The sequence below is a fragment of the Manacus vitellinus genome, unplaced genomic scaffold (assembly GCF_001715985.3).
Source record: "Manacus vitellinus isolate BGI_N305 unplaced genomic scaffold, ASM171598v3 scaffold_25_pilon, whole genome shotgun sequence".
Classification (NCBI taxonomy): domain Eukaryota; kingdom Metazoa; phylum Chordata; class Aves; order Passeriformes; family Pipridae; genus Manacus; species Manacus vitellinus.
In genome coordinates this window covers 9229798-9247018 of record NW_021939882.1, presented here as the reverse complement: position 1 = coordinate 9247018, position 17221 = coordinate 9229798, and the positions used below count along the sequence as shown (strand labels likewise).

At 43.9% G+C, this 17221-nt stretch overlaps 2 protein-coding genes across 2 annotated transcripts in view; both read right to left on the bottom strand.

Moving 5' to 3' along the window:
- Window positions 1-1244: 1244 nt before the first annotated feature.
- Window positions 1245-3406, bottom strand: FOXI1 (forkhead box I1). The gene is made up of 2 exons (XM_008928309.2): window positions 2833-3406; window positions 1245-1811 (listed from the first exon to the last, which is right to left on the bottom strand). Exons 1-2 carry the CDS (start codon window positions 3404-3406, stop codon window positions 1258-1260), a joined length of 1128 nt encoding a protein of 375 aa, XP_008926557.2. The 3' UTR covers window positions 1245-1257.
- Window positions 3407-15121: 11715 nt separating this feature from the next.
- Window positions 15122-17221, bottom strand: part of DOCK2 (dedicator of cytokinesis 2) — a 175459-nt gene continuing 173359 nt past the window's right edge. Inside the window, exon 52 of the mRNA XM_029960275.1 lies at window positions 15122-15833. Within this exon, the coding sequence (XP_029816135.1) occupies window positions 15759-15833 (75 nt within the window). The 3' untranslated portion in view covers window positions 15122-15758. The remainder of the gene's footprint in view (window positions 15834-17221) is intronic.

The window sequence follows — 17221 nt, the reverse complement described above, 5'->3', positions numbered from 1 at the left end:
TCTATCACTCCAAAAGTCTGGTCAGTGCCCAGATGTGAACAGTTAAACTCAATGTCCATGTATGCTGCAGGTTATCCAGTTACAGATATTACTCTACACAAATGTGGAATTTCAGTCAAGTCTTGGTTTAGAAAAACTTCATATATATTTTAAAAATTTTTTATGGCTACAGTAGAGTGTAGGAAAAATAAGCATTATTTCTAATATTTACACGAGAACAAATAGTACAGACTTTTACAAAATGACAAAAAAATACAGTACAGAAACTTTTTACAATATCTGCAATTGATACTTGGAAAGATCCAGCCTTTGGAATTGAAACCCAGAGGCAGTTAAACTTCTTACCTCCTTTTTCTTCTGCCCTCCCCCCCATCCCAGTATTCCATTTCTTTACTCAGTAGAGATGATTAATGTGAAATATTGAGATAGAGTAAATGTGATTTCCTCTTAGAAAACACATGTATTAAATATATATATATGTAGAGAGAGAGAGATACTCAGGACAAATCCTGTTTCCCTTATGTGAATAGATTTGCATGTGTAAGGAAAAAAAATTGACCCTGTAATTAGAATTGAAAGCACTAAGATCTGCACCAGCAGAAGACAATTCCACTGTATTTTGTTAGGTTTCCCTTCAGCTTCAATATTCCTGTTGTGTCCATGCTGATGTTGCTTTCCTTCACAGCCACATCCCCCCTGGGGCTGGAAGGGGGTCAGACTTTTGGTAGTGCCTGCACTAGTGTGAGAGACAACCAAAGACAGCCCTCACCATTCAAGTGCTGGTTGTTACTCACTAGACAGCAGTTTTTATTCTGGATCCTTCACAGCTTTGACCAAGAGCTTGCTAAGCATGTCTAGTGCAGGCAGCCTGTACTGGCAACAGAGGATATTCAAAGACACAACCACATTTCTGTGAGCACTTTAAAAAGCACAGCAGTGTCAGTGCCGTGCCAGAAAGAGCTTCCTGCCCAAGGCAAACAGGAACTTCTCAAGGACATCAGTAGAGGACCCTGGTTGGCAGCAGCACAATCAGTGTCTGAGGAGAACTTTTCACTGTTCTCACTGTTATGATCCCTGATTTTTCACGTGGAGCTGCCAAATGTGGAGTGTTTGTGATTTCAGTGAGTGCAACAAGCTTGTGGCTGTCAGAAGGAAGGGTGCAGAGGGTCCTAGAGACAACAGGCTAATGCTAATCACCTGCCCACGGGTCACCTCCTCTCATAAATAACTATCCTTTAGCATCTTAGAATCCTTCATTTAAACCTCTGTCCCTTCCCTGGAGTACAGTGTGTTGTTGGTGCTGATACTGCTGTAAAAATGGGTGTTAAACTGGTTGAGCACGGAGTTGCCGTGGCCAAGGTGAGGGGAAGGCATGGAATTGGACCACTCTCCCACCCCGTGGCTGGGGATACCGGAGAGGGGGGAGTAGGAATTAAAGCCTGCCATGTTCTGCCCCATTTTGTCAATGGGGTCAGAGCTGAGTCCCAGGGGCCCCGAGCGGCCCCCCGAGCTGGCGCTGCTCACGTAGGCCGTCATGCTGGAGAGGAAGTTACCGAGGCACGGGCTGCTGGACGAGGGAGGGGGAGACTCCTTCTCGGGGGAGTTGTCAGCCCCAGGGGGTGAGTTTTCCAAGATGTCCTGGTGCTCTGCAGCTTTGGGGCTGCCAGTCAGGGTGCTGTCCTCTGATTTCTCAGCTCCGAGCGTGGCAGCACTCGCCTCGATGTCAGACTTCCTCTTCCTCTTCCTGCGAAAGTTCCCGTTGTCAAACATCTTTTCACAGTTTGGGTCCAGAGTCCAGTAGTTCCCTTTTCCTGTCAAAGAGAATGAAAGTGCATTTTTAGTATAAAAGTATGCACACAAACAGAAAACAGCAATCACCTAGGGCTTTACAGTGTTTCTCCCCTTTCATAGAATCTGAACAATTGCATGAACAAAACATATTTCTTAGTCATTGAAAACCAGAAGCCCGTTGAATTCTGAAAAAAAAAATAAAATAAAGTCTTGGGCTGTATTCTTTAGCCCACATGTAAGACTACAAGTGGAGCCACTAGGAGGGCTTTAATGTTTTGTTTTCTTGGTGAGGGAAGGATGTTTTCAGTATGCAGTTGGTCTTCTGAATTTATGGCAGAGAGTAATCAAATCCCATACTGGGCTGTTCCTCCAGATTCAGTGGGGGAGGATATCTTTCTAAAAACATAAACCCAGATTTTTGTCCCTCTGTTGCAGCATAATTGAGTGTGTTTTAAATGCTCCCAATAGTTCTTAACAGCTACTGACAAAAAACAATAAATAATGGAATATCTGACGGCATATCAGCCAAGGGGTCGGACATGGCAGAGGTGTGATTCCAAGGAAAGCACTATTTGCAACAAACAAAATGAAAGCAGCCTGCTCTCCTCTGGAAAATCAATATTGACTCCCTAAAGCTATTGGATTTCTTTGACAAATCTGAATTTGCCTTATCCCCTTTCCATTAAATCCCGGTTAAGTTTGGCTGAAGTCATGCATTACACCAAACGGGTCCTGAATGTGCCTTGCCCAGTTGGAATGCTCCATTGATCTGGGCTCAGGAAGACCCAGAGCAGGACAGAATTCCCTTCCCCTCAGGGATTTCACAGCAACACTAATTCACACCTGAATTACACTCAGCTGCCTTCTAGCTCAGACCTCTGCAAATCGAAGTGCTACTCTGTGTTTGTCCTCAATCCAGGCTGTTATTAAGTGCTTCCTTACACTCTTAAGGGTGGGTCATCACAGTCTCTTTACAACTGGGCATTTTTAAATCGATCAAGTTTAATTAGAGGGGAGAGAGAAGAGGGGAGAGAGCTGTACCTGGATCATCTTCGTCTCGAGGCACCTTCTTGAAGCAGTCGTTGAGGGACAGGTTGTGCCGGATGGAGTTCTGCCAGCCAGCCTTGCTCTTGTTGTAGAAGGGGAAGTTGTCAGCCACGTACTGGTAGATCTGGCTCAGAGTCAGCCTCTTGTCAGGAGCCCCGTGGATTGCCATGGCGATGAGGGCAGAGTAGGAGTAGGGTGGTCTGACCAACTTCATGAGCTCCTCTTGGGACGGCAGAGGCAGCCAGCCGAGGTCAGTGCCCCCCAGGCCGTGCACGTTGGGCAGGAGCTGCCTCTGCACGCCGTAGGACTGCGGAATGAAGGGGCTGGCGTTGGATCCCGGCAGGTAGGGCGGGGGGGTCATGGAGGGGCCGTTCAGCCACAGGTAGGGGTTGGGAGTGGCGCCGTAATCCGTCGTCTCGAAGGTGCTCGGCCTCTGGGGACTGGGGACGTTCTGCGGATGGAAGAAGTTCTCGTAGTAGATGTTCATCTCGGGAGGCTCCTGGCCGATATTTGGGAACTGTGGGCTGCAGCGTGGTGGGGAGTGGGGCTGTGGGTCGAAGAAGCTCATGCTCCAGCCCGGCGGGAGGTTGTGACACACCTGTGCTAGTGCTCTTTCCCGGACAGGTGCATCACCTGCGCCCTGCCCTAGCTACTTATGCACCTGTAAATGTTTCAGCCAGCGCTGCAGGCTCCACCCCACAGCCCTGAGTGGCTGCAGATGAGGACGATATCCTTTTTGGAATGCTGGCAGTCCCGGGCAGTCACTGATGTCACATCAACCAAATGGGAAAGTTACAACTGGTTATCTTCTCACCTGAATGAAGGAATTTTCCACTAATGTCATACACATAAAGAAAGCCCAAGGTGCCTTGAAGTTAAAACTCATCAGAGATCCTCCTCTTCCTACCTTTCACAGCGAAGCTTTAGCATTTAGTATTTTTTTTTAAATTAAAAAAAGCCATTTTGTGCTGCTGTTAGTAACAGCTCAGAATGCAAAAGCCATTGTCACTAGTCAATGAAACAGTAGGGATACATATGCTTTAAAAAAAAAGAGAAAAGAAAAGAGAAAAGAAAAGAAAAAAGAAAAGGTCAGACCTTTTCCTTTTGTAACTTTAATTGCAGAGTTGCTTGTACTTCCCCCTAGGCAATCACAGTACTACAGGCAAACTCTGTAGCTGGTTACTCACGTGAGTAATCTTACTGATAGAAAGGGAATTAACTCCCTAAAGTAAGGATTAATCTTCTGAGAAAAAAAAAAATTCGGCTTAATCATCAAACCTTTCTTTAAAGCTTAAATTGGTGAACTGAGATGGGAAATCATTATGTGCTGCTTCCTCTCTGCTGCAGGATTGGTGCAGAGAGCTCATAAAACCTCTTAGCACAATTTCCAAACAGGAAAGGGGTGGCAGTGTTTGGCTCCTCTCAGCTAAGTTCCAGTAACTTCATTTGTAGCTATACAATGAAAGTTGATTTCTTAAAATTAGGTGAGCAGGAAAAAAATTCTGTCCCCTTTTTTGACTTGGAAAAGTACTTAGTGCCTCATGTGGCACCTTGAGTGTTGGAAGGAGGAAAAGGCAGAGCTGCAATGTCACCACCCCCTGTCTCAGGGGACAGCTCTTCACTGCACGGAGTTAAACCTATTTGCAGTGATATTTGCACAGTTTTTCTGTGATTAAGGCACATCCATACATTTGGAACTTGACTCACCCTTAACACCATACCATTACAGGAAGTCCTGGTGTGACAGGGCCTTTCAGGTGGCTCTTTTCCTGTAATTTCTGCAGAAACACAAGTTTTGACCCATAGGTTTGAATTCCTGGCTGCACCAAAGATGTTCTTCCTTTGTTCACACACTCATCTGACTCTCTTGTGCTGCAGCAGCACCACCAAGTTCCCCCTTCCCTAAACAGTAATGATTCAGCAGTCATGCCCATATTGTTGTTGCTTCAAAAGGTATGAAAAAAATTCCACTGGAAATACTACTGAAATATTGAGTACAGTGACAAAACTGGCCAATTTGCCAGCTCACAAATGCAGCTCTACAGTTGTTGTTTTAAAAATACATGCCTTCCCTGCACAGAAAATCATTTGTGCTACAACAAACAAGTTGCTACTTTAATTTGAATGACTGAGAGCTCAGAGTTGGTGCAGAGACACACATTAAGCAGACAACAGTTAAGTGGAACATACCGGGACTGGCTTATTTTCTAAGTGACAACTGCTGTGCTAAAGGTGACTTAAAAAAAAACAAAAAAAAAGAAGAAAAGATTCATTTATCAGGAACTAATAATTTGAGTACCTCCTTCCTCAAGGAACCTCTCTGAAATAATTTTTTTCTCTGTGGGAATCCGAGTTACAATCATGCAAAAAGCTGTTAGAACAACATTGCCTACAGCTTCCTAATTAACTTCCTAACATATGGCTGTATTTTAGAATTATATGTGTAGTCCTGCAAATTTTGTTGCAAATATTATTACAATTATTGCTAATAATCCCCCTCCATTTACAGAAGAGTCCACAGAAAAAAGGTTTAAGAAGTGCTCACACGAGTATAAACACTTTTACAATGAACTAAGACCCAGAATATAGTGAGAAAAGTAAACATAATGAATTTTTCACTGCTCAGCAAATTACATTTTTGCCAAAGAAACCCTTGAAAACAAGAAAAACTTGTAAATTTATTCCAAGAAGTAAAAATTCAGCTGACTGCATCATGGATTTGGATGAGTGACATCTAAATACTTATTCCCTGAGGTGCTCTGCGTGCACAGTCACAGTTAAAATGCACTGAAGTAGGTGCTGAGTGAACACAGGCTTTGAAAACATCCCAGGCTGCCCCTTATGAAGGGGAAAAGCATTACTTCTGCAGCCAGAGACTGATGAAGGCTGTAAAATATCCCCTGCAAATTAACCTTTAGGAAGTTTTGGTGCAGTGCACCCGAGCAAGGTGAGCTGAGCACGCCGAGGATGCACAGCACTGCCAGCCCTCCCTGGGGGGACCCCTGAGCAGTGCCACACACAGCTAAGCAAAGCAAGGGCTCAGGTGAAGAATGGCAAGTGCTGCTTTTACAGCAAGGAAGTGCAAAGACACCTGTGGGCTTCTGCCTCCGAGCTGGGAAAGGGGGTGCAAAGGTCTGATCCCTCCCTGGCACAGCTTCCAGCAGAGACACGATCCAACAACCCTTGCCTTCCAACTGGCTGGGCCTGATTTCCTCAGGGCAGAGCATAAACAGTGCCAGTAAAAAAGCACTTTGTGAGTGCTCTGGGCACACCTTGGTGCTGCAGGGTGGCTGCAGAACATGCCCCTGGGCAGCACTTGGGGGGCAGATGCTCCTCTGGAGGCTGGAAAGCAGCAAGGAGGGAATAAACCCTGCTCAAGCTGTGATGGGCTGGTCAGAACTGGGGTTAACTGAGCATTGCCATGGGGTCCTCACCACAGAGACTCCTCTCCTTGGCAGGGCTGGAAGAAGGCAGCAATCCCAGAAGTGGAGAAAGGAAAAATGGTGAGGCTTCCACAGAAAGAGGCTGGGAAAAGGCAACGTGCTGACCAAGCTGAGCTAACAGATCACTTTTAGGGCTGAAAAACTCCGTAAATAAAATCATGCTGGAGACATACTTTACTTATGGTTACTTCCAAATGCACTGGGTCCAGTGGGGTCTGGTCTGACTGGGTAGGATGCATCATGTTTTTAGCATTTCTCTTTGCTCCAGCTCACTCCTGCACAGCCCTGGGTTCATGTCTCCCCCAGCTGCAAGTCTGATCAGCCAGAGACTGTTGGCAAACCAAAGACTGTCGACAACTCTTGAGTTATTCAAATATTTGTTCCTCTCAGTTTCTTAAGTGAAGCTCCAAAACCTGCAAGGTCGAGGATGAGCCCCTGCAGAACCAGTGCTTTCACAGGTTTTTTAGGTCAGCTCCTATATACCCCTCTACTACAGCCAAAAGTAATATTTCTTCACAGTGACTGCCTTTTTAGAAGGGAAAAGGTAATTATCTGAAATTTTTGGTTATGAAAGGTTCAAATTTATTTAATTTCAACTAGGATTCCTCAACATTTTCACTTATACACCAAAAAACCTTTACATGCAGTGTTTCTGAAATGCAGTGAGAGGTGTGTACCCCCCAGCACAGTGGGAAGCAACACCAAACAGGGTCAGAAAACAGAGAATAATACGAGGAACATTCTGTAGTGTTTTGGCTGAGATACACCAAACTACTTTCTTAATTGGATTTCCCAAAATGAAAAAGCAAAATAAAGCATGATCCCTGCTAGTCCTACAAGGACCTTTAGGCCATCATGCTGTTTCACAGTATTTTAGAGAACTCAGACCAATAAAGCAGCATGTCCTGCAGGATGCAAAGTACAGCAGAGCACAAACCCACTCTGATGGCTTAAGCAAGTTCAAGATTTTTTTGGTTGAAGATTTATCCTGGCAAATCTTGTAACTCACCACACATCACTTGTCCCTCACAGAGGCAACATCAAGCACCCTGCATCCTGTACTTCAGCTGGTTAATCAGAAATTAAATTGAGTGTTTACACTTGATTCAGATCATGAAACTTATTGCCAGATAATCCCGTGGTGCAGAGTTCTCTTCCTACTGAAGATGAAGTTTAAGTTGTAGTCACAACATTTTGTATAGCCCCAATCCTGGTGTATTAGCACAGTTTAACACCTTGCTGAAGAAAAGTTCATACAAACTATTCATGTGGTCACAAAGAAGAGGGAAAAAGTGTTGTTTTTAAAAGAGTTCACATACAAGTCAGTATAGCAAGCAACCCACCTTGTGTCAAACAATTTCCACTCTGAATTCAGAAACAGCTCCCTGTCCATCAACAGGACATTTTCACATAATCTATGTCCTCAGTTTTTAAGCAGATTAGTTGTAGAAGTCTTCTTGTCTTATTCCAATAATCATCTGCAAATTAAACCACACCATCAGAAGAAACAAGGTGTAGCAGGCAAAGCAATGTCATCTCAAGGACGTTACAAAAAGCATAAGAAATGTAAAATACAGTATTACAAAACAAGGGAGCAGAGATTTATTTCTAGAAATGTAGGTTGAACATTAAATTAATGGAAAAGGCAATATCATTTGGAGCTGTGCCATAAATGCTGCAATGCCAAAATGCCCTTAGACTTTTCAAGTCCTCCAGAACAAAATCACTGTGGATTTTTAAAACAACTTAATAACTGAGTTTTTAGAAGACTGTAAAACCTTGTAAGGGTTCATGGCTGCTTTCTGACCATGAGAACTATGACAATAAAAATAGTCATAACTCCTGCCTCAACTGAGGCTTTCCACCATCTTACCAGCACATAGTAAATGTGGGAGAGGGGATCAGGTGTCCCCTGAGTTATGTATTAGTCATGACAGTCCCAGGCAGGCAAGGAATCTCCAGCTCCTCTTTGGCTTCCTGTGGCTCCCACGGGATCTGCTGCACTTGGGGACACAGACATGCTCAGCCCTGGAAGAGAGGGACAGCTCAGGCCGAATGAGACAGTCTGTAACAAATCCTTCTCATGGCAGAAGCCAAGGTGTCCCTCTCAATTATAGGAAATTAATACGAATATAGATACTTAATCAATCATACTTTGACAGCCTCACTGCTGTTGCAGTTTCCCAAATGCTTCCCTCTTTTGGATTATCTGCTTTTTCTTCTACACTAAACACTAAGTGTTTGTTTATACTAGAAATCAACGGTGCTAAAATCAAATAAACTGCTGTGTGAGCATCGATGTGTTTACCAAGGCAATTAGTCTATACACCTTTCCAAAACCCTTCAAGGCTTAAATTCTTGTGCATTTCAATGAAATTAATTTATTTCAATGCATTCAAAGATTTATAGAAAGAAAAAGTAGTGACGTGCTAATATTTCTGCTTCAGTCACATTTCAGCATCAAGGTGTTTGCTGGGATGGATAAATCAGCTCCTCCCACTCCACGGTTCAAATGGAAATGTGAAATTGAAAAGACATTTTAGAGCCAATGATTTGTCAGAAAACGTGACTTCTTTTTCTAAGGGAAAAAGAAAAAGGGGTTTTGTTGGGTGTTCCACAGCCTTTTGTAGTCTTACAGCACAAACACTGGGGGAAAATTAATCAGCAACTAAAACAGGGGAGTAAATTGGTGCAGGTCCGCGCCGGGAACTCCTCTCTGGGCACACCCAGCCGTACATAAACTTCGGGTTGTTTTAAAGTAACCAGGGTTTAACTGCACTAAACCAAGATAACCTGACCCGCGGAGAGGGTGATTTACAGAGCTGGGAATCCTCCTCTCACTTCCAGCTGCTCCGCTTTGGTTTTCCCGGTGTCCAGGCAGGGAGATCGCTCGCTGGAGTTCCACGATATGGGCGAAGTATCGCGACTGGTCATCGCCCCCTCGTGACGACCTGTGGAAATGTGTGCATTTAGCGCGGCCCTGCCCCGGGGAACAGTCACATCTGTCCTGGAGAACAGTCACATCTGTCCTGGGGAACAGTCACATCTGTCCTGGGGAACAGTCACATCTGTCCTGGTGTCACCCAGGTGTCCCCGGGGCAATATCACCGGGGTCTGGACTGTAGCTCTGGGATCTGTAACAAATAACCCATGGGACACGTAAACATTTTAAATGTTTCGTGTTAGAATCCTTCGTTTGCCTTGGAAATCTGTGGGGAAGTTCTGGTACATTTAGAGATTCGTGTTGGATTTTTTTTAGATTTGTTTCCTTTACTTTTTTTATTTCCCAGTCTTGACCTCCAACAGTCCTGTTTTCCTGTCTTGTGAAAGGGGTCTAAATGCAGTTGTTAAGAAAGATTTTACAAGTTAATGCATTGTCCACTATTGACTGTGTCAAAGCAACTGAAGGAAAGACTTCCCATTCCTCAGTATTTCTACAATCCAGGTATCCAACCATAACGTGCTACAGCTTAAAATAAAATACAATATTCCAGGCTAAAAGAGCTGCATCTTAAGCTATTCTATCCAGGGCTGTTTTCTTATCTATAAAAACATACAACAAAACATCCTGAAGAAATTCTTCTCTCAAATATATATCAAACATGGAGTGTGTTCAAGACATTTTCTAGTTATAAGATTCCTACTAGCTCAGCTAAATAAGCCTGTTTTTTTGGCTGCCAACCCAGGGCACAGATACCTTAAATGACTGTTTCCTGCTCCCCATCACCATGTAAACCCATGGTAACACCCCCAACAGCCACCTACCGTGAGCTGAACTAATTCAAGTGATGGGAAGGCCCAGTTTGTGTTAACTAAGAATCAGAGATCATTCACAGCTCTCAGGTGAACTTGGTGTTAAATGCAGGCTGAATACCCACATATAATGGGGCATCTGGAGCTGCAGAATGCACTGATACACATGACAAAACCTCAACACAGACATTTACAGCACAGACACTCACAGTGGATCCCAGGAAAGATCCCTCATGGCACAGAGAAGCTCTCTGCTATACTGGCAGACACAGAGCTATGTCGAAAAAGGATAATTCTATCCAAACCCCAATCAGAACCAACTGCCCTCACTTTAAAAGCACGATTAAATTTACCTAACATTTTAAAGTTTATGAAGCCCGTGGCCCACCCGGGGTTTGTTTGCAGAGCAATTATTCGGTTACGGTGTTAATCTTTAGCACACACTGCAGCCCGGTGGCAGATCAGAACAGAAATCACACCCCGAGCCAATAAAGGACAACTCCTCTCCTCACCCCCCAGCAGTAAATAGTGCCAGTGCTGAAGTCCTTACGACTGAGGGCAGCCCCTGGAACGTTGCTCAGTGTTCCCCCTCAAAAGGACCTCGAATGCCTAAAAGCAAGTAGGAGCTCAGTTCTGGGAGGGAAATATAAGTAATTTCTGTGCTAGTGACTCCTCCAGGCATCCAGGATAGGAGATGGCTGCAAGCTTTTTTCCATGGAGGCTTCCATATTCCTCGGGGGAAAAAAGAAAGATGGATCTAAAATGATGGGCAAATCCACATCCAAAAATTATTGAGGGAAATGATCCTTAAACTGTTTTTCCGCCCTCCTCAGAAAGGGTTTTAAAAATTTGGCTTTAAATTGCCTGAATTCTCTTGATTTCTAAATGAGAAAGGTCCTGTGTTTGCTTAAGTTATTCCTTTTCTCTTCCCACACTCTGGAAAATTGACTTGTGCTTTTGTTTTAAACAGAATGCCCTATGTGAACAATTCCCATTGATGTTGGCATATACTGAGCCAGTCTCTGGGATAAATGTTCCATCTGTTAAATAGATTTGTACTGAAACAACATTAAAAAAATTGGTTCTTTTGGTATTTTCCTGATAGTTAAGCTAAAATCCTTGAAAACAGAAGAGGAAGTTAACATAGAGAATTGTGTGGTTGGATGGCTTTAGACACAACTCCTGGACCTCAGCTGACTTAAACATAAACCAGATTTAATAACAAACAAACCTGCTTTCTCATCCCTGCCTTTCTAATTGAAAAACATGTTTAGCAGCTCCTCTTGTTTCAAAGTGCCCTCATCCCATGATCGGGGTGAAACAGCCCTACCTTTGAGCTCGAGGAGCTTTTAGTGATTTAAGCTGTATCATTATTTCAAAAATGCTCCTGCCTAGTCAGCAGCTTTGATTCAGAGTCTATACAACTGTAAGAACAACAAAATACTTATGGATTTAGCCCAGGCCAAAGCAGAAATCCATACTCATTAGTGCAATCGATGTGAGGTCTCAGCATGGCTCTGGGCATGGACTGGACTGTGATTTACTGGAGCTGCTGAGACACTTCACATTCAAACTGATTAAGTCAAATCAATCAAAGGCCACTTCAGTGTCTCAGCAGTTTGCCATCATTCCAAGTGTTTCATTTCCACCTACCTGAACTGATCGTGAATAAAAGAATCTGCTCCACTGTGTGGTGGAGCAAACACCACCAAAGCCATGAATATCAAACCGGTTAAAGAGTCTCTGAATGCATTTTGTCCTTGAAAATCCAGTAACTTCATTAACATGACACAAAAGCATCGACCTGTCCATCCAATCCCCCGCTTTTCTAAGAGCTCTTGACAAGTGCTTGGCATGGGTTTATTGCTTTTTGCCAGCTCAGGTGATTACCTGCCTTTCAAGTAGTTCTTACAGTAAAAGGGCTGCTGCCTCAGGACGCTCAGCAGAACATTGTAGCTGATGCTAAAACATCCTCGTTGACTCGCTGGATACTTTATGTCCTCCAGACTGAGTGAAACTTTCCACTGTTATTCCATCACAGCTTCCTTCTATCGACTAGAAACAGACCAGAAAATTCTTAATTCACAATTCTGCTCTTCTGAAATGATGAACAAAGCCAGTCCTCTCTCTCTCCTGTAGACTGTGGTGTCCCAAGACAGAGAGACAGAATCTAGTTTAGTGAGTCCTTAAAAAAAGGGCAGGAACTTGATGAAACAAATTTGGGAACTAGAGAAAAAAACCCAAAAGCCAGACCAAATAATGCCAACAAGGAAAATGAAAACAGAAGTCCAACGGTGCCTAATGTGTCTATGGACTCCTCACAGAATAACCATTGTGGTACCAAAAACCCCCACTGTGGTTTGGGACTAGGTGACCTTTAGGGTCTTTTCCAACCCAAACCATAATTCTACTCACTGACAATTTCTGTTGTCTAATAAAGAAGATTGCAGGTGTGTGTGACACAGATAAAAGTTCAATGTCGAGCAGTACCTGAGCAGGTTCACAAGTCTATCACACATGAATTGCCAGTCCAGGAACAGTGTGTTCCTGAGGTCTGTAAAATCTTTAATAAAACTCTCCTTCCTCCTCAGAAACGTGATCCTTATTGACTCAGACTCTGAACACCTTCCTATAGCTCACACCAGCTAATTTTTACAGAAATTTTAAGGGAATTAAGTTCCCTGCCAAAACGAACAGTTAAGTCATAATTCCATAATGAGGACTCAGTATCAGTACACGGCACAAACAAGGGCAGGCTGGGTACCCAGGGCAGATAAGGACACTCCTGAGGATCCTGATGTGGGTGAATGCCAACATTTGCTGTCTGTGAGCAGACCTTGTGCTGCACTGACACAGCAGCTCTCCTGGAGCTGCACCAGCATCCCTGACGTGGTGTTGCACTCCAGGAGAGAGTCCCAGGTACCTGAGTCTGTCCAAAACTCACACATCTGCCTAAATTGAACGTCCAGTGTGCAGCTTAAATGCATCCTGTGGTGCCTGAGCTCCCTGCAGGTCAGCACATCCCACCTCAGCTGCAAAGCAGCTTTCCCACCCCCTGCAAACTCATTAATTACTCACACGACCCAATTATTACTCTGTGCCACACAACAGAAATCCAGACTGTCACTGTCCAGCCTCTTGGAAACATGGGAGAGAAGGGAAATAAGTGACACAGAAAGCACATGAGAACACTGTTGTTTTTTTCTGGCTCGCACAGGGAGAGGTGGCAGAGCTGTACAGATCACAACTGAAGCCACCCCTACTTCAGTATTTCCCTTCAACAGCATCCTGGAGTCAATTCCTGCCCTCTGTGCTTCACCTTAAAGAATGTGAAATGTTCTGTGCCACCTGAGCAGACCTTCCTCTGCACACATGAGCTAAAGGCCTGTTGAGCTTGTGACAGAAATTATATTTTTAACCAAACTTTGCCAGATTGCCATACTGGCAGTTTATTATCCCAGGGCATCGACTGTCCTTCGTGCTATGTTGTTTATTTGGACTAAATGTCAGCATCCACACTTTTTGGAAACTGTTCCTGACAGCTATTTTTAATTAATTTTGGTTTCCTGAGTTTGGTTTTCCTGGTTGATTTTCATGATTTCAGGCTTGAAACTTGGGCCGGCAAGCAGAGGCCAATCTGTGGTGTGGGACAACTAATACAATTTTTGCTGATATTTAGTAAATTAAGTACAAATCTAGACCCTCCATCAGGTATTAAACCTGAGCAAAACACAAGCATAAATCATGAACCACTGGCTTAACACTCCACACCAAACTTCCTTTGGACACCGTGCTCCTGCCTTCCTGGTATTGGTTTCTGGGCTCTCACCTCACTCCCACTTTTCATACTTTTTTATTTTGAGTCACACCACTTCAGTAACAATTCATAATAACAGCTTGAGGTAAAACTCTTATTTTTTCACTGACCTGCAAATAAAGCTGCAAGATACAATGCAAAGGTTAACCTTTGACAGGTGTTCTGACAATGAATAAACAGTTGCTAAATCATCCTTTTCTTACTCGTTCTCAACAGAACCAGCTCTTTTCTTTTAAAATGCTTTTTTTTGGTGTGTGATATCTTCCAGGTACCTGCAAATAATACTGAAGGCCAGCTTTGGTACCCTCTCTCCTCTTCCCTCAGATGTTAAACACACACACCTCAACCTCTCACTTTCTCCAGCTCACAGACAACCTTCTTTATTAAAGAGGGGTTTTCCCTGGAAAACCTTGTTCCTCCTCTGTGCCTCCTCAGCAGGAGTGTCAAGTCACTGTGAAAAGCAAATGAAACACAAAGTCTGTCAGTATTCATGCCAAACTCTGTAGCTGGTGTTAAAACTGGACCCATTTTGCTGCCTATGGTTGTTCTGGTGAAAAGTATTTCTTGGTGCAGTGTTCATTCCAATGGGGAATATTTCAAACCTCTCACAGAAAACAATCACTACTCCTGTCAACAGCTTCACTCTGACAACTTGCAAAGAGAATCTAAATTCATAAAGTTAATTATTCACTCTGAAACTAAGTGCTGATAGAAATACTTAGGCTTGGAACAAACTTCAGATGTCTTTCCATTGGTTCAAACTCTCAGCAAGGAATAACTTCAACCTCTTTGCCTTTCCTGTATCCATATAAATGGCAGCAAGGCCAGTCTCCCCCATCCACAACTCTATACGTGGTCATATTTTACTTACTTTATAGAGACCAGTGTAGGTGTCTGAAACATAAAGGGATGAGTGAAGGAAATAAATTATTAATCTTTTAGAAACCCCTCTATTTGGATAACTTACCTGCCTGTAGAAAGAACTGACAGGTAACAAGATGCTGACCTGCAGTGCTGTGGAGCTTCACACCACCGAAGCATCATCTTCCAACTCCACCTCAGGAGTTGGGAAGACACAGAAAACCAATTTAAAAGCAGAGAACTTGCACTCACAGAATTCCACGTCAGCAAGAAACCATTACCTTTCACAGGATGATACCTGGAGATTTCAGGGAGAAAGGTTCGAGGCAAATAAAACAGACTTTCAACATTTTATTGAACAGCAGAAAACGCAGCTCTTGTTCATCGTACTGCTGGATGTAATGTCGATTTGTACACGTGTAAATAAACTCTTGCAAGTTTTCAAACACTAGAGCTGCTGTTCTGAAAATAACTCAGGCATATGGTGCCACAGCCTTGGGGAAGATTTAGGACACAGGGCAGTGTGCTGGGAGCAGCAGAGGGATCCGGGGGCTGGAAACCCAGACAGAGCCACGGAGCAAATTGTCAGTGGCTGTTTTGTGCCGAGCCATTTGTTGCCTTGACTACACTGCCAGAGAGTGTAAAGAGAGCTGGGGTGTGTCTGTACAAGCTACAGAAAACCAGGGCTCCCCTGCCCTTTGGGAAGGGCAGGACCTGCCTCACATCCCCCAGGGAGCATTGCATTGGCCTTCCAGCACATCTCACTGCCCAGGAACAGGCTTTGTCCTCGGGGAACACACCAGTCCCTCTGACCTGGATAACCAGAGGCTCAACAACCTCCTGTCCCACATCCCAGTGGACACATCCTGCAGTATTTTCTTCACATGTTATTCCTGTATCTGTAGCACAAGTGTCAGAGCCCGTGAGTGCTGTTCATGTTCTCCATCAGCCACCGGTGCCTTTCTTTAGAGGAGATGGTGCTCTAAAATGGAATATATGTCTGTATATATATTTTCAGCTGAGCAGTGGCCTTGTAAGGCAGTGAATCACAGATCTGTAGATGAAGGCTTGAAATGGTGCTCCACAGACTGCTTTCCATCTTCCAGAACTCTGGAAATGCGCTGCAAAGGAACACAAGCAGATTGCCAGGAGTTAAAGTGGCTCTGTATTGATGTAGCAATGCACATATTAATTACCAGCTTGTGGCTTTAAGTTGTAGCTTAAAAAAAAAAAAAAAAAGGCATTGACCAAATCCTGGATGTTTTAAATAATTTCCCTATTCTGCAAAACCTTAAACCTGTGTTTAAACCTGTCCACATGATTCCAAGCATGCTATGAAGCACCTCATAAATGAATTTTTAGCTTCAGTTAGTCCTTTTTCCATCATGTAAGAAAGGACATTCTGTCCTCCTTATTTTATGTGCTATTTAGGTTTAAAAGTGAGTGGATGAGATCATGCTGCAAAGCTGTAACTCCTGAGTCTGAAAAGAGCAAGTGATAAATTGAATGTAAGTGAAATACTATAGACTTCAAATTAATGGGTTATTCTTGTTCCTACCAGAAAAATATGATTAAGAACACATTTAAATGCAGGTTTTCCCAAATATTGCTCTATGGTCCCTGAAGGCACTATCAATTTTTTTTTTTTTTTTTAAAGACTGCAGAAAGTAATGGATGAAAATGAAACCTATTCCCTAGAGGAAAAAAAAAATTAAAAAATGGTTTGTTTTCAAAGATCAGCAGAATTGATGTATAAAATACTACAAGTGTCCCAGAAAATTAAATTAAATGGAAGCTGTATGAGGAGTGGGTGAGGTCAGTTCAGCCTGGAGAAGAGGAGGCTGAGGGGAGACCTGACTGGGGTCTTCAACATCCTCATGGAGAGAAGAGGAGGGGCAGGTACTGATCTCTGTGTTACAGGACCCCAGGGAATGGCTGGAGCTGTGTCAGGGCAGGCTCAGGTTGGATCTCAGGAAAAGGTTCTTCCCCCAGAGGGTGGGTGGGCACTGCCCAGGCTCCCCAGGGCAGTGGGCATGGCCCCAAGGCTGCCAGAGCTCCAGGAGGGTTTGGGCAACGCTCTCAGGGACAGGGTGAGATTGTTGGGGTGTCCTGTGCAGGGTCAAGAATTGGACTGGATGATCTTTGTGGGTCCCTTCCAGCTCAGGACATTTTGTGATTCTGTGAAAAGTCACCCTCCCTACCTGAAAAAACAGGAAAACTTTCAAATTCTGAATCTTAACAGCTGCACTGAATATACATTTTTTTTTCCTTTTGGCTGTCCAACACAACGTTAAATTCAACAGTTTTAATTTCGTGACATTTCCACAGAAACCAGCCAAAGGTTCCCCCCACTTTAAAGGAAAGCTCCCTGTCCTGAGCGAGCCAGTCCCTGCTTTCAAAGCAGCAGCTCTGAGCTCAGGAACCGGCTCACAGGAGCAGGTTTGTGCTCTGCTGAGCTCCCTGCGGTGCCATCGCCCCGTGCCGACACATCCCACCGGGAATCCCCCCG

Bases quoted from the DNA above. Each gene is read 5' to 3' on its own strand.
- FOXI1 (XM_008928309.2), bottom strand. From the start codon at position 3,406: ATGAGCTTCTTCGACCCACAGCCCCACTCCCCACCACGCTGCAGCCCA. The intron at 1,812-2,832 runs GTACAGCTCTCT...TCTCTTTGACAG, and splicing joins TCGAGACGAAGATGATCCAG to GAAAAGGGAACTACTGGACT.